At 39.0% G+C, this 15,727-nt stretch overlaps 1 protein-coding gene across 5 annotated transcripts in view; it reads left to right on the forward strand.

Moving 5' to 3' along the window:
* Positions 1-15,727, forward strand: part of rapgef2 (Rap guanine nucleotide exchange factor (GEF) 2) — a 154,883-nt gene that overhangs the window by 38,085 nt on the left and 101,071 nt on the right. For all 5 annotated transcript variants that reach the window (XM_017692038.2, XM_017692041.2, XM_037540379.1 and 2 more), the window contains exons 2-3: positions 7,402-7,472; positions 11,289-11,345. In XM_017692038.2, coding sequence (XP_017547527.1) covers positions 7,402-7,472; positions 11,289-11,345 — 128 coding nt within the window. The remainder of the gene's footprint in view (positions 1-7,401; positions 7,473-11,288; positions 11,346-15,727) is intronic.

Here is a 15,727-nt window from a genome sequence, read left to right on the forward strand (position 1 = left end):
ATTCAGTTTTTACGATCCCATGACCTGAGACAGAACTACTTACATTACAGCCCATCTGAACTCCCTGATCAGCCGCATAGTCCACTGCTGCAATTTCTCTTACATTGTGGTCAATGCACACCCTACTTTAAACAGCACTGCATGCTTAGTCTTAGTAGATCTTTAGCTACTGCTATTAACCTTATTTTATCTAGGGTCTTATCTGTAATGCAGTCTTTGACTGTGTTCATGTTACCAGGCTGAGGAGGCACAACATTTTTTTTCATGCAACTGTGTGGACACACAATCTGATATTTGCAAATCAGATCAGAGCCACTTTCATATGTGCTTCTAAATCGGATGCATGTCAGATTCATGGCATGACATTCATTCAAGTTCATTCAGCGTTAATGTGGCTGAGCACCTGAATGCTAAACTTGAAGTTAGCAAAAGTGATTGCAGCATAAACCGTTCATCTGACCTTCTCATGTGTTGTTGTTTGTCATGTGTGTGGCTTACAATGAGGCTTATGTTTTGCCCGTGGTTGCCTGTACACTCCAGTGGCGCAGTGGTAACGCCGTGGAATGCCGACCATTACAGCGCGCGGTTTGAACCTCGGTCTGGGTCACCTCATTATCAGCAACATCAACCACACGCCGTATATCTCTTTCCTTTTTTTGGCTGGCATTCAGTTCTCCACTGGGGTCTGCCTCCCCGCCGTCCCATAACGACTTAGTAATCAAGTAATCAAAACCTTTCCTCTTTGCCACTTTTAACTTGTCCACATTGAGCAGTAAAATGGATCAGCACGTGGAATTGGAGCCTTCTGTGTGCTCGTGTTTCCTGTCACTGTTTAAATGAAGCTCCGTGCTGCCTTTGTTGTTGGATGCATAACAGTAGTGCGCGCACACATTCATAACTCAATTCACATCAATATGGAAACTGATTGTTGATAAGTTTAACCAGACTAACACTTTTAGGTGGTTGAAGTGTGAAGTATATTTCTATTTATAAGTCTGCTTGCTTTGTTAGATAATGTTCCTTACGTGCCAAAATTGATGCTTTGAGAAACCACAGTATTAAAGGAAAAGATCAGCTTAACAGGCAGCTATAGCTGGTTTTCTTCTTCAGCATTAAAGGGTTAATCTCTGTCCTGGTATGGATTTGCAGACAGAGTGAGAGAGAGGCAATAAAAGAGCATGGGGCCAATGGGGACGCCGGCACTGAAGAAACGGGGTTCCACACATTCTTTCCATGTTGAATTTAGAAGCAATATTTGAGGGAGAAAAAAAATGAAGCCACAATTTTCTGGTTTCGTTTCGTTCCAGCCAGCAGCGGCGCTGAGGGCCAGAAGAATCGACCGGACCAAAGTCCCTGAAACCCAGCCGTAGCCTGCCATCTAGTGGCGGAACTGAGGGGTGTGTTAAACACTCCAGTACAAGGATTTCTTGTAACTGGGAAAGTGTTACGAAACCCAAAAAGGTTTAAAAAAAAAAAAAAAAAAGAACAGAAGCTATGAACTTTTTTTGTGAATTGCTGGAATTGTGCCAAGAAAACCATGCAAATTAGAAAACAGAAAATAATGTAAGATGCACTATAGTCAATTTCTTGTTGGACAGTTCTGTGAGAAGGAAAGGGACAATGAATGGGACGGTTACAAATTTTAATGATGCAACCTAATAAATATTACAAATAAAAGAGGATCTGTTCAACTGTGTACATGTACTGTTATTTTAAAAAAAATATATGATTTCATTTGTTATAACAAACGTCTGTCAATATTGTAAGTGTTGGACAATTATTTCAGTAATTTCAGTATTTTTTTTTAAAACAATGTAAAAATATTAATATCTAATAAGTAATACTATTCAATGCTAGTCTACTTTATTTTGTGACCATTCATCTTAATATGTTTCACAGAGCATCATTGTTAATAGATCAGAATGACACCACAACGGAGTGATCATTTTATTCACTCCTCCCCATTCATTCATTGAGACATTTCATCCTTTGCCTGCATGTGACTATTTCTGGCTAGTGACATCATGAATACAAATTTTATTATCCTTTTAATTAAATGGAAATGTAACAAATCAATTAATAATAGCAGTTTCTGCAGTATTTCCCAAAGTTTTTGGTCTCATACCCCCCTAAGACATTAACCTTTCAGCTTCATACCCCTCTCAGTCCTTACACACACATACATGCACATATTGCCATGATGCACATGTAAGAAAAAAAACAGACAAATGTGAACTACAGTTTAGGAACCACTGTGTAATTGTGATATAATTGCAATACCACAAAGTGACAGCAGGGGGAGTTGGTACCCAAAAGAGCCATTGATACAGTCACCAGGATTAAAGGCATGGTGGAGGCAGCAGCAGACCGAATGCACTGCTTAGTCCAGCGTCATTGATGTGCGGAGCACCTTGACTTTACTCTCCTTAACCCTAATGTTGGGTTGTGGTTGGGCAGCCAAACATCTCATGCACACTAACCTCTGGGGTGCCCTCATAGCTGTGGCCCTGTCTACTTTGCATGGTTTTTCCTGTTGCCTTCAGCTGCTAACAAACAAATCACAGCGGGAAAAAAATAAATTACACCCAGTTTCCTGTTAAGTGGCTCCTCTGAAGGAGTCCCTTAAACAACACACGTCCCCCACATCTCTCTCTCTCTCTCTCTCTCTCTCTCTCTCTCTCTCGTTAAAACTGCTAATCAGTGTCATTAATAAATTGATCTCATTGTAAAGGAATAAAAGAGCATGACGCTGTTGTCGGAAGAAAACATCTTCTCTCCAAAATGGTAACTTTACAGGAGAAGGAAAAAACATACTTTACTTTTAACGTAAGTCAATGGAACCATAATTATTTCCACATCATTTTGGGCCGTTTCTTTTGGTCCATTCATCTTGAAATGTACACACAATGTAAAGGATGACTAGTGCTTCCAATTTATTTAAAAAACTGAAAAACTGCAAAAATGGAGATACAAGATTTTCTTCCCACAGCAGTGATAAGATACTTTGTATTAGCTCTTAGTGTTTTAACATGACAGTTCTCTACACTTTCAATAGTAAAAATGATAAAAATACTGATTCACTGTATTGGGAACAGTAAAGGTAAAGGATGAGTTTAAATGTTCTGATTTATTATAAGGGTCTGCCTGTGGTAATGAGTGGCAGGCACTCATTCATATCAGGGTTGATATTTAGTGAGGTGTGTGTGTGTGTGTGTGTGTGTGTGTGTGTGTGTGTGTGTGTGTGTGTGCTGTAACGTAAGGTCTCTGAGGATTGGCTGAAATGAGTCTGTGTGTGTGGACAGACGCTCTTTTGTCCCGCTGCTATCCCAGCACGCCTTTGTGAGCACAAAGGCGGCCCAGTGCTGGCATCTGTGGTGCTGTGTATCTGCGGAGAGTGGACAGGGGGCACTGTGTGCTCCTCCACACCACATATGTACTGTGTTATTCTTATACTTCATGGCGTCATACATATGTCTCTTGTGCATTTTGTCAGTGCCAAGAAATGTCTAATTTAGCGAAAATTACGCAGAAGCTTTCACAAGTTTTTCTGTGTTCACTGTGCCCACTCTTTGCCCTTATTACAGCTTCCATTCTTTACATTTTTCCATATATTGAAGTTCAGTACTAGAAGTTGGTTACATTTTCTCCGTCTTATAATCAAAGTAATCCCAAACACATTTAATGATGTTGGGATCTGGACTCAACATCTGGGGTGGCGAGTCCATTGTTGTGAGAACACCAGAAACTTCTTTGTTTGATTTCATTTTCTCAGTAAGGGCTTCTTGACAGTTTTCAGATCCATATGGCTGAGCTGTGTTCTCTTAAGGCTTCATACGTCTTGTGGAGACGATGTTCACCTGACATCAGCAAACAACAAGACATAATTGCAGATAAAAACCAACCGCAGACATTGCGCGGAGGCTTCGCTCACTACCTCGCGCACTTGGTTACTGGGCGAACTCTGGACCAAGACGCTATGCTACACAGCCTCTGATTAGTTGGTAAGCAGAGGCATGCAGTTAAACAAGGATGGACTTTGGCTTTGGCAGACACACTAATATTTTACTGTGAAACGTGCATCTGTTAAATAAACAATGAATACTTCCTAAATGTAAGGTGTCAAGTCTGTTATTTGCTAGCATGAACTAGTACTAAGCACCAAAACATATTGGTATATCTTATATCTTATATCTTATATTTAGGTTCACAAGAGAACGAGGCTGACGTTGGCTATTCGCCTTCTCCTTTTTACAAATTTCCCCGTTCCACCTTAAATGGTGGCAGCATTCTGAACTCAAACGTTGCCATAGTTAGGACCGTGAATGAATAGTTTTTGGGCAGTTGTGAAACTTATCATAAACTGCCATAGCATCACGTGGAGCATCCGCGACAGGCAACATGACACCGTAGAAAGTATGCAAGCTTGTAAGCTCTCGAAGGCGCTTTTGGCTCTGCACAACCCTCGAGAATTTAGTTTCGCAAGAAGTATACTGAGGCCTGTGGAACGATGGACAGAAACACCTGTGGATTGTTTCAGAGCTGAAGCAAGAGTGGAGCGTGAGTTTCTTCTTTCTCTCAAAGATGACCTCTTTAAGTGCTGTTTATCTGAGGTAGACAGATTTGGTGTCTACCAGATCCTGCATGGTTGTTGGAAGCCTTATTTTCTCTGTATCTTTTAATCATTTTTTGATCTCCAGTTTTGGAAAATCCTGATTTTACCCCTAATTTCTTTTGAAATCCCTTTCCTCATGTGAATATTTTACATCTAAGCTGTACTCTGTTGAATTTTGACCAGAAATGAAATCAAATGGATAATTATTTGTGTATACGTAAAGAGAATTTTCTAAGCCTAAACCTAAGGCTAATCTGAACCTCAGGACCCAGTAAGAAAGATTTTGTCCTTTCACCACTGAAACTATGGAAACACACAGAGTGTCTTGCTTATTTGAGTCGCCCCTTATATCCCACCTGAACAGGGCTCTCATAGATGTTTGTATGTGCGTCTAAATGTTTTGAAGGAGTCTGTCTTTGGCCCGTGTTCTCTTAGGTCTGCCTCAGTTCAGTAGAGTTCTCTATGCATAGACCAGAGACGTACAGTGAGGCACTGAAACCCAAGCATTCACAGAGAGATTTAGCATTTCTAAAACACTGTTTGTTTCTGCATCTTGTATCCAGCGTAATTCCATTTAATCACTCTCACTCGCTTGCTGGATAACAAGAGGGTTTAGTGACTGCAGTCCCCTGTTTATAGAGTGCATTAGGGTTAAAGCCCGAGCGATACATTGGTGAGACTGACACTGTGTGATGTTTTACAACCTCTGATGTGAGAGATGTTTACCTCTTACAATTTTGTGGTTTTATGCTTGTATGATAGTCTTTATAGGGCTTGACCATCATGAGCATTTTGTGGCCGATGATTTTAAGGGGACCAAGATTTTGCTAACAGATGATATTGGTTGATACATTTTTGATATTTTACACACAGGTTTAGTTGGACAGTGACTGTTTACTGACTGATCTGATTTAAAAGCCTCTGAATATTTAATCCTAAGGCCATACGTGACATCAAAGCTGCAAATAGAGCCCATTTTGAATTTACTGTTTTTGTGACATCACAGAAAACAACCCATGTACATATGTCTGTCTGCCTATTCAGGCATATACAATGGTGTAGCTCCGCCTACATATGTAAAAGTTATAAGGGATGTTTCAGCTCAGATAACGTTTTGAATGAGACACAATACAGGGCTGCCAATCACAACAGAGGAAATTTACATATGCCAATATTAAAAGGATAGCCTGCTTGATTCTAAAGAATGAAGAGAGATTAGAAAATATTCATGTGAAAATTATACATAAAGCTGCAAGTGTTAAAAATGGACAAGAAGGTAAATACAAGACAAATATAGAATATATACCCAACATAAATTGGAGGCGGGGCTAGCCAGTTTTCAGTTTTCTAGCCATGTTTTATGTTCAAATTCACCCGTTTAGCCTCTGTTACTCTCAGATAGTTAAACAGGGGCTGCCTCACATTTGAATTTGACTATGCAGTGACCGAAAAAGCCTGTAGTTATCAGTAATAGAACTGCAGGTTGAAAATACAGTTATCAGCCACAGGCCTGTCACAATTGTTACATAATTGCCTAATCATAGTTTTTAAATGGTTGCAGTTATTTGAGACTGCAGTAAAAGTTGTTAGATTTCAATTGAGTGTCTTGGACAAGTAAATGTAGATAAAACATTGGTGCTCTAACATGTTGAGAGAGCAGGACGAGTAATGTTTTTGTTGGCTGTGTAGCTAATACTGTCAATTTTAGCATGTTTTGCATGGGGGAAGTCATGGGATGGAGGTTAGGGAACCAGCCTCGTGACCGGAAGGTCACCGGTTCGATCCCCAGAGCCGACAGCACATGACTGAGGTGTCCTTGAGCAAGACACCTAACCCCCAACTGCTCCCCGGGCGCTGTGGATCGGGCTGCCCACCACTCCGGGCAAGTGTGCTCACTGCCCCCTAGTGTGTATGTGGTGTTGCACTTCACGGATGGGTTAAATGTGGAGGTGAAATTTCTCTGTAAATGTACACACTAAAAGTTGAATCAGGGCTTCTTTAGTAAAGGCAGTGGTTATATTTAGCATGAGTTCTATATAGAATGATGAAATGTTTCTTCAGATTAATGGAGAATGTGCTGTGTATGTGTTTTTTAAGATAATTGAAAATGGTTCTTTATATCACCAATAAAGCTTCTTTTATTGTTACAAGCTTGACATCATTACAATAGCAGAACCCTTTTCGGTGCTCTAAGTATGTGTACATGTATGTGTATGTATGTGTGTGTGTGTGTATATATATTATATATATACTTGTACTTTACAACAAGAAAATTAAATAGTCATTCATATCACGAATGATCTACTCAGTTTATCAATATAACGCTAACTGTTAACTCATAACTCATAATTATTGCTGCAATGTTTGCTAAACTGATACATTTGCCTTTGAAACAACATCATTCTTAAAAATAACAAAAAAATAATTTCATACATGTAAAATGCATCCAAATAAAACCTTTTGCTTGAAATTTACATTATAATGCAAAAATAAGTTTAAAGCACTGATAGAAAAATAACATAAATACAGACATTGTGAGTTTTTCCAGTTCAAGAAATGTGACAATGATATCAGTTACTACATCACTGTTTAACCAAAACTGTCTGATTAACATTTGACCATGTCCAATTATCAGCCATCATATGAGCCGATATTATCATTTATTGGAGTTTTTAAGGTCCTTAAAATCCATATAGGTCACACAGTTTTCACATCAGCTAGGCCTGGTTTTATGTATGTGATGTATGTGGATGAATAGACACTGATTTGTCTTTTCTGTTTCCCTGCAGGACCTGGAAATTGTGTATTCATATCTCCACGGCATGGAGGCTCTGTCAAATCTAAGGGAACATCAGCTAAGGTAAGGAAAAAAAAGAGTGTGTGGGATGGAGGGATACAGTTTCCGATGTGTGGGATTTAAAGTTTACATGTTTAAATGCATACATATATGCAGACATTGATGGATGGACCACCTTGGTGCTTGGGTGGGATGTGCATACCAGAGATTTGAAATGAAATGTTTCTCTTAGATTCGATGCATTTGAAATGGGTCAGCAGCAAGAGGTTTCTAACACACCAGAGGCAGATCAGAGTTCTATCTGTGCTGCTTTTATTCAGCATTCAGCAGCTTTAACAGGCAGTGCTGTCAGTGTCTTCGCCAAATATTTTTTCAAGAAATGTTGATAGCAATCTCTTCAAACTCGACTTTCATGGCATCACTCATTTCCTCAGTCTAATTGTTCAGTTTCAGACATGCTCTGTTTGTAAAAGCAAAAATTGTTGCTGTGCAACGATTATTTGACTTAGTCAACTAAAATTGACGACCAAATTAGTTGGCAACTAATTTAGTTTTCGATTAGTTGGTGACGTCATTACGTGTCTTTCTCGCGCTCGCTAGGAATGTTTTGACATTACTGCTCACTGCAGAGTTAACATCAGCACGATGGCTGCCTCAAGAGCAGAATCCTCAAAAGTGCAGGAGCTAAACTCACAAAACAAGGCTGTAGTGCTGTTTGTAAACTCGACCTTAGCTGGCGTGGGAGCACATCCTCCATGCTGGAGTATCTGAAGAGGAAAAATTGTCGGCTCACTGGATGAAGATTCATCTGGGTAATGTTAAAAGCCGTCCTACTTCATGTTATGAGCTGAGATGTAACCTTTTCTATTTTGAAATGCGTGTTCTGTGGTATCGTTAATGGGGTTGGAACAGAGAAGCAAGTATCTATTATTCACAGCGACCCTGTTAACTTTCCACATAATGTTTACACTTTTGTATTAGCAGGAAAGTTAATTAGAACAGTGAAATATTGAATGGTATTCATCTATACTATTGTCATTGTTAGTTAGCAAATGCATAAAACAATCTCAAGCTAAATTTAAAAGTTAATAGCTACATAACAGTTATTTGGTAATGTAGTGATTCATAATCTGAATGATTGATTATTCATTTCAGTAATCGATGGATTATTCGACTATCAAAGTAGATATTTGTTGCAGCTCTAGTGAAAAAGTCTTAGTCATCTGAGAAAATTATACGTGTAAAGTACAAAAATACTGGTGCTGGATTGGATCAACTGTCTAAACGTTAGCTCTGTTGTTGGGAGATTACAACACACAGCTGTCCAGCATAACTGGCCCTCTCCATTGTTATTTAGCACATTTGAAAATATTACACATCTTTCATTTCTTCTTAGTTGCAGATATGTGAATCAGTGTAAATTACCCCCAAAATACCCCCCAGAAAACAAGACAATTGCAAATACTTGCATTTAAAAATGTTAGGCCAGCCAAGAAAATTGTTTAGAACTTTCTATCTGGGCTGTACTTTTCTTTTGGCTTGTCAAAAAAACAATATAACAGTCTAATAAAAGCAAATAGACACAGTAAAATGTAGACGTTCTTGTTAAATTAGGAAAAAATTTATCTATCATGAAGGTTTGGTTAGCTGAATGAGGCATTGGACGATAACTAAATATTGGGCTTCCTTGAGGGATTCATTATGTAGTGTGTTTGTTTATATTGTTGTCAGGCTTTCCACAGATCTTCCCGTCTTAGAGAGTCTTAATATGGAATTTAAGATCTATTTTTATCTTATTAGAGATACTCAGTTATAAGATGATGTCAGGGGCTGTATTATAGAAACTTGTTAAGTTTAAAATCTTATCTGCTTAGTCACAACTTTGGTTAGGACTGAATTAAGGACAGAAGCTATCACAGAACCACGCTTCTAAGGTTATAATCTTATCCTAACTTCAGAAAGGAAAACAGTATTACACAAAAATATCCTAACTAAACAAAATTTCCTAATTTCTGTCTTAACTTTAAAACAACCCCAGAGTTGTCCTAACTTGTGTTTTAGGCCGTCTATTTCTATTGATTTACGCAGTGATGGACAGCAAAGTTCCATATAACTGGCATATTGATGTTACAGTTATCTACACTGAAAACTGTGCTTTGACCTGTGGATTTTTAAAACAGCGTTTTAAAAGCCCAGATGCTGCAGATTCCACCGCCTCTCTTATTACCTTCGAGTGTTGGTGATATTACAGTGATGGTGGCGAATAACGAGGAGACAGAGCTGAACGTGTGTCTGTTAATTAGGAGGAATAACATTAGCACGCTTGGCTAAAGTGTTTGGGAAATGAAACTGAAACTGAAAAATGTCACGAAGCACTGACACAACATTTTTAACTTACAGTTTATTGTGCTTTAGTTTGTTTGACCTTTTTTTTACATCGGTAACTGCAGTTAATGTCTGACTAACTAGCTTGATTACTTGATTACTGCTTATGTGTTTCCGCTTCAGCTGTGCGCGTATGGTTGGTTGCTAGGTAACAGATATGACAGTTAATTGTCGACTTTGATGGAGTGAGCTAAGATTTCATATCTTGAGATCATGTAAGATAAGATTTCTAAATTAAGATAAGATTTGCTTCTTCGTGAAAAATCTTGTCTTGACCTGTCAGACCTTAAGTTAAGACAAGGATGTTTCTGTAATGCAGCCCCTAAAGATCAGGTTTGAAGTGAGTCACTCCATATTAAACCAGCCCAGACTCAATATATGTAGCCAACTGTGTTCATGTAGTCAGAAACTTAACCACAATTTGTACATTAATATGTGCTATTTCAAAGTTTGTGTGCATCACTGTGCAGTGGAAATAGTATTATTTTTTTGAGGTCTTAAAAAAAGCATTAAAATCCATGCACAGTGTAGTGTATTGTGTTGACATTCTCAGATGTATCCAGCCTCAATGTTGACTTTACTTTAGTGACCTTTAGTGAACTTTGTTGACCTGTCCGAAGTGGTTCTCAGGCCATAATGTGTACACACATGTGGATTACACTGAGGGAATAATACTCAACCACATGACCTGGGTGTTCCAGAACATTCCGGACCCTGAACCCTGCGTGGCCCCTTGTGGCTTGTTGGGTAACTTCAGGAGTACTGTTGCAGAGACTGAGGTGACCTCCCACCAGCAGGGCTTCTTTCATTTTGACTTTATTGTATGGTTTGAAATGTGTTGGTATTGTGCTAGTTTTAATTGTGTGGAGTGTGTTAGTGAGGAGACAGGACTAACATTAGCAAACACTGAGCATAAACAGATTTTAGATGTACCTTACTTTAGGTGCGACAAGGCCAATTTAGGGGGTGATGGCAAATCTTAACACAATATACAGGGTGATTCAAAAAGATTCATCTGGTTTCAAAATGATTATTTCACTTGTAAATCATTACAGAACAGTGCAGTAAATTGTAAATGGTTTAAATGACGCACGTGACACGTGTGATTCATTCACGTTATGTAGCTGAGTAGGATGTTCGCATGCAGATCGTTTCAGGGTGTCGGTTCACATTAATGACAGATTTGAATCACTTACCTTAAATGAGTGTGAGCCATCCTGTCCGAGAGCGGGTTTGAGCAAAAAATCAGATTTGAGCAAAAAGGCTTGTATTGTGAACATAGCTTTAATGTTTATGTATCGTCAGATATTGGATGCATCAGCCCACAGTTCCCATATCAGTGCGTCCTGTTCTTCATAATAAGAGCTGGGTGGTCATAAGCACAAAGCAAACTATGAAACTGGCTGTTTCTCTTGGAGTCATGCCATCTGCCAAATTGTGTTATCTTTCACAGAAATGCTCACTCTGTCTCTCCCTCTCTCTTTCTCTTCGCAGGATGATGTGTGAAACCGTGCGCTATGAACGACATGAAGCAAATGAAGTGCTCTACTAGTAAGTGCCCCACTCTTTTTTTCCTAGCCTTGGAAACCAACCGTTAGGTGATAAATGTATAATGCTAAATTTGATGCCAAGGAATGTGATGTTCTGTTTAATGAGGGGATGAAGGTCTCTAGCAGTTAGAATCACAATAGTACAGGCTGGAAATGATTAAATTAGTATTGAAATTGTTGCTATTTAGCACCTATTGTGATGAGCATTATGTTGGACAATTTAAATGTCAGAAAATGCCCTTTTCTCAGCTTTGAAATGTGTCCTATAATATGTAGTCCATGTCCTACACCAGTCCTGATACATTGTCTGGCTTAAGGACAGTCTGTGGCAGCACAAGGCAGTGCATTGTTTACAGTGGTCGTGCTTACTAAACAAATAAAGCTGCACTGCAGCCTTCATGATCTGAATGCTTTACCTCGTGAAACATGCATGTTGGATAAAATGGTAAAATTTAGCCTTATGAATAAGAAGCAAAAAGTGTGACTTACCTAAACCGTACCCAAGTTAGAACAAAGCTAGTTCAGTAAGTTAGCACATTTTCTGGCTTGAAAAACAAGCACGCCGGTTTTCTTCGGCTTACGCGGGCTCCTGTGTGGTGCTACCGCATTGCAGTGCTGAAATGGGTTATTGAAGAAAGGTACCGTGGATCTGAGAGGCTTCTCTGTCTGTAGGTTAATAGCAGCCTACAGAGCCACCTTTTTCATATGCACACTGAATGCATGCTCAGGAGAGAGTCTCACTGGTAAGTCAGTACTTGGTTAATTATTCAAGGTCCCAGTACTTGAATATTAAAATTATCATTTGTATCTTAGATTCATTTTATTGTGGAAAAACATTAGAAATATAGAGACAAACAGGTCTGAATTTTTTGATTTTATGTAAGTATGGTTCACTCATATTTGCAAGCAAGTATGGCCCCTTGATTTCGAGTGTCTGCTGAGGTACAATTGGTAGTTGTTGAAATCTTACCTACGGAATTGGACCCTCAAATAAAAAAGAGCATTACTTCATTAACAGCTACTAGCGGTGCTCTGTAGGCGACCCTGCCAGTCTACAGTGACAGCAGAGGAGTGTAAAGTTCAGCTCCTCACTGCTGGGCTATAGTTACGTTTAGAGAATCATATGTCTTCAAAGAGGGAGGTGCGAAAATTATTTATTATTGCCACCCCTACCCGCTAGCATACTACTTGCGATTTTTTTAAAAATGCTTCTTATAAAGAAAAGGACCGTAATACACTGAAACGACATTGAAGTACAACAATACAATTATTATTGTAATTTTTAAACAGTGTAAAAACTCACCCTTGTGGGTTTCTTTGGTCGCTTGCGCAACAATTTTGCAGGTTTTTCTATTTTCTCATAACAGTCTGTTTGGAGTGGGCCGTGTAACCCTAACACTTTACCCTCCCCCTCTATATCAACAAAATTGGTAGACCCTACACCTAGACGTGAATGCGTAAAACGGAGGGGAAAAGGTTAAGTGATAGGGGTGAGGGGTGAAATGGGATTGGGCATATAGCATATTTCACACGACTGCCTTACCATTGAAAAGTTAAGAATTTGGCTGTGAAAACAGAGATGCTAAGGTTGGCAAGATCCCGAAACAGTGACAAACTGACATGTTGGTGCATCGTCCAGCTGCAAAAGAGTCTTCATTCGCCTCTAGTGTTGTACTGGTTAGCTCTGATAGCTCATTAGCTCATCTGAAGAGGAGTTTTTATATGTAATGTTGATGATGGTGAAATACTAATAAATCTGAAATAATGTTTTCTAACCATTCGTTAATGATTATGGTTAATCGATGATCAAAATGAATTGAAATTTACATCAGATGTGTTTTTAATATGTTCATTATTGTTAATTAATTAATTTATTATTATTATTATTATTTATTTATTTTTTTGGAAAACGATTCTTGCATGCCTGCCATGGTGCCTATGTCCCTCTGACAATGGTGTCATCAACTGGTGCTGGTTAGGGCACAATGAGATGATGGTGTATTGCGCATGATCTCACAAGCCTACAGGCTTTTAGTACATACAGTAGACAGTAGAGCAGCAGTTCTTGGATGGCACACATAGTGCCATTGATATCTGTCTTAAACACAGTGACCCAGTTTTGGCTCACCCCTCTTTTTGGGTGTGTGTTTCTGTAAGTGCCCCCCCTCACATCCTTCTGTTTTTGGAAGGCAATTCTGGCATTGTCTTGCTATTGTTCTGCACCCTCTCTTCCTGCCTTTGGACTGCAGACGCATGCACACGCGCACCCCACGCTCCCGAGGGCGTTCCCAGCCCCCCACACAGAGACAGTCCCCTCCAATTTCACACTCCATTTTTCTTTTCTCCTGAAGCATTACGAAGTATTCGGGTTTCTCCCCGGGTCACTACACCCTGCCCACAAAGGCATTCAGCTCAGTCTCGCTCATCATCTCTGATAGCATCTAGCATACGTGTCTGTATGCATTCGTGTACTAGTAATAATGAAAAGAAAACTCTCTCTCTCTCTCTCTCTCTCTCTCTCTCTCTCTCTCTCTCTCTCATATAAATATAAAATAAATAGATTACAGTGCAAAAGTAGTAGACATCTAAGCATATTGTTAGAACTATTTGACTTTTTGCCTATAAATGCATCATGTAACATTAGAATGGATGCAAATATACATAAACCATTTAAGGTGGAACGGGAAAATTTGAAGAAGAAGCTGGTGAATATCTGACTTCAGATTCATATGACTAAAGAATTAGTGGTGGGTATAATAAATAATCACCTTAAACCTTCTTTGAAAGCATACCATGTCCTAAATGTAACTAAAGTCCAGCAGTGATGAGCTGAACTTTACCCTCATCTGCTATCACTGAAGATGAGCCGGGTCGCTTGCAGAGCACCGGAAAAGCTAAAATGAACAAATGGGATTGGGCCTTAGACTGACTAAGAGCCAGTGTCATTGTGCTTTTCCCAACTTTTGATAAAAGTTGAATAGGCTCCCTAGGTAGTGTGCACTCCCTGCTAAGCACTAGACTGAACATGAGTAACTTTAAAGCTGTGCTGTACACGCACTGCTGTATATTTATAAACTCCACTATGCTCTATTAACCAGCACACTGCTTTAAAACTTCTGCTTAATTACAGGCTGCACACTTCTCCCTGCTGCTACAGGCTGCTGATTTCTCTCTGGAGCACCCACCACAGCAACTGCTACTCCTTGCTAACTCTTTTCACATGTACACGGAGGGCTGCATGACTCTTTATCAAATGGCAAACAAGAACAATACATATATTTATTAAATACTTCCTCTGCGTATCCTGTAGTTCAGAGATGCAGTATCCTATACGATTAACTGATTAAGATAAGTTTGACCTGTATGTTTTAAATACAAATTACAAATACAAATGTAGACAGAAACGTGCAGAGTTATGCTATTTTTGATTCAAATTAGGTCAAGCATTCAGAATCTGGTCGAGGTTGAGCGCAGTTGCTTGTGCTGCCTCTATAAATACACAAATGATATGAATGGGAGTATTAAGTATTTAAGCCATATTTAAACCCTTTAAATCATACATCAAGGAACTGAATGTACAATAGCAAAATACTGCATGCAAAAGCCACAGTGTTTTAAAGCGATGGAAAGTCTCATTATTCTGTGTGCCATTGATTTTTTTTTTTTTTTTTTTTTTATGGACTTTCCCGGCCCAAAACTAGTGTTTCCTATGTTTGTTATTTTTGGTGTTTTCCTGTAGCACAGTATTAAATCCCTTCGCCTCATTGGTTTGATAAAATTCACAGTTTTATATTATTTTAATTTATTATACCCAGTATCCATTATACATCTCCTGTAATTTAAATGCACATATTTACCACTCCTGATCCATTTGTGAAAGGTAGAAATTGAGATTAGGTCTAATAGCCCAGCCTTACCTAGACGTTCTGTTCTTCAGGGGCCTGTGTTTAAGTTCAAACATAGGCTATTTATAGCATAAGTGTTTACTACGTTCAGGTTTACTATATCAAAAGACGCTGCACCACACAAACTAGTTCTAACATTGAGCTCAGTTACTAAGTATTTATACCTCTCCCTGAGCAGGTGTTGGGGGAATCAGTGGAAACTGCTTAGAGAGAATAAAGAGGACCAAAAACTTTCCTTTTTTGGCTAAGCTCAAAACATTAAATGCTGTAATAATAAATGATTTTACTCACAGCTCTAATCACTGCCTTGGTTTTAGCTCTGTACATAAATCTGTCAACCCAGCTCTAGTTCAGTGACTGATCGTCCAGTTCAGAGATTCAGCAGCTGCCCAAATGTCAAACCTGAGTCTGCTGTTGTGTTGGATCTCTAGAAACCGTCATTTAAGAAAGCAGCATACACTATATTGCCAAAAGTATT

This window comes from Pygocentrus nattereri, chromosome 8 (assembly GCF_015220715.1).
Source record: "Pygocentrus nattereri isolate fPygNat1 chromosome 8, fPygNat1.pri, whole genome shotgun sequence".
Lineage (NCBI taxonomy): Eukaryota > Metazoa > Chordata > Actinopteri > Characiformes > Serrasalmidae > Pygocentrus > Pygocentrus nattereri.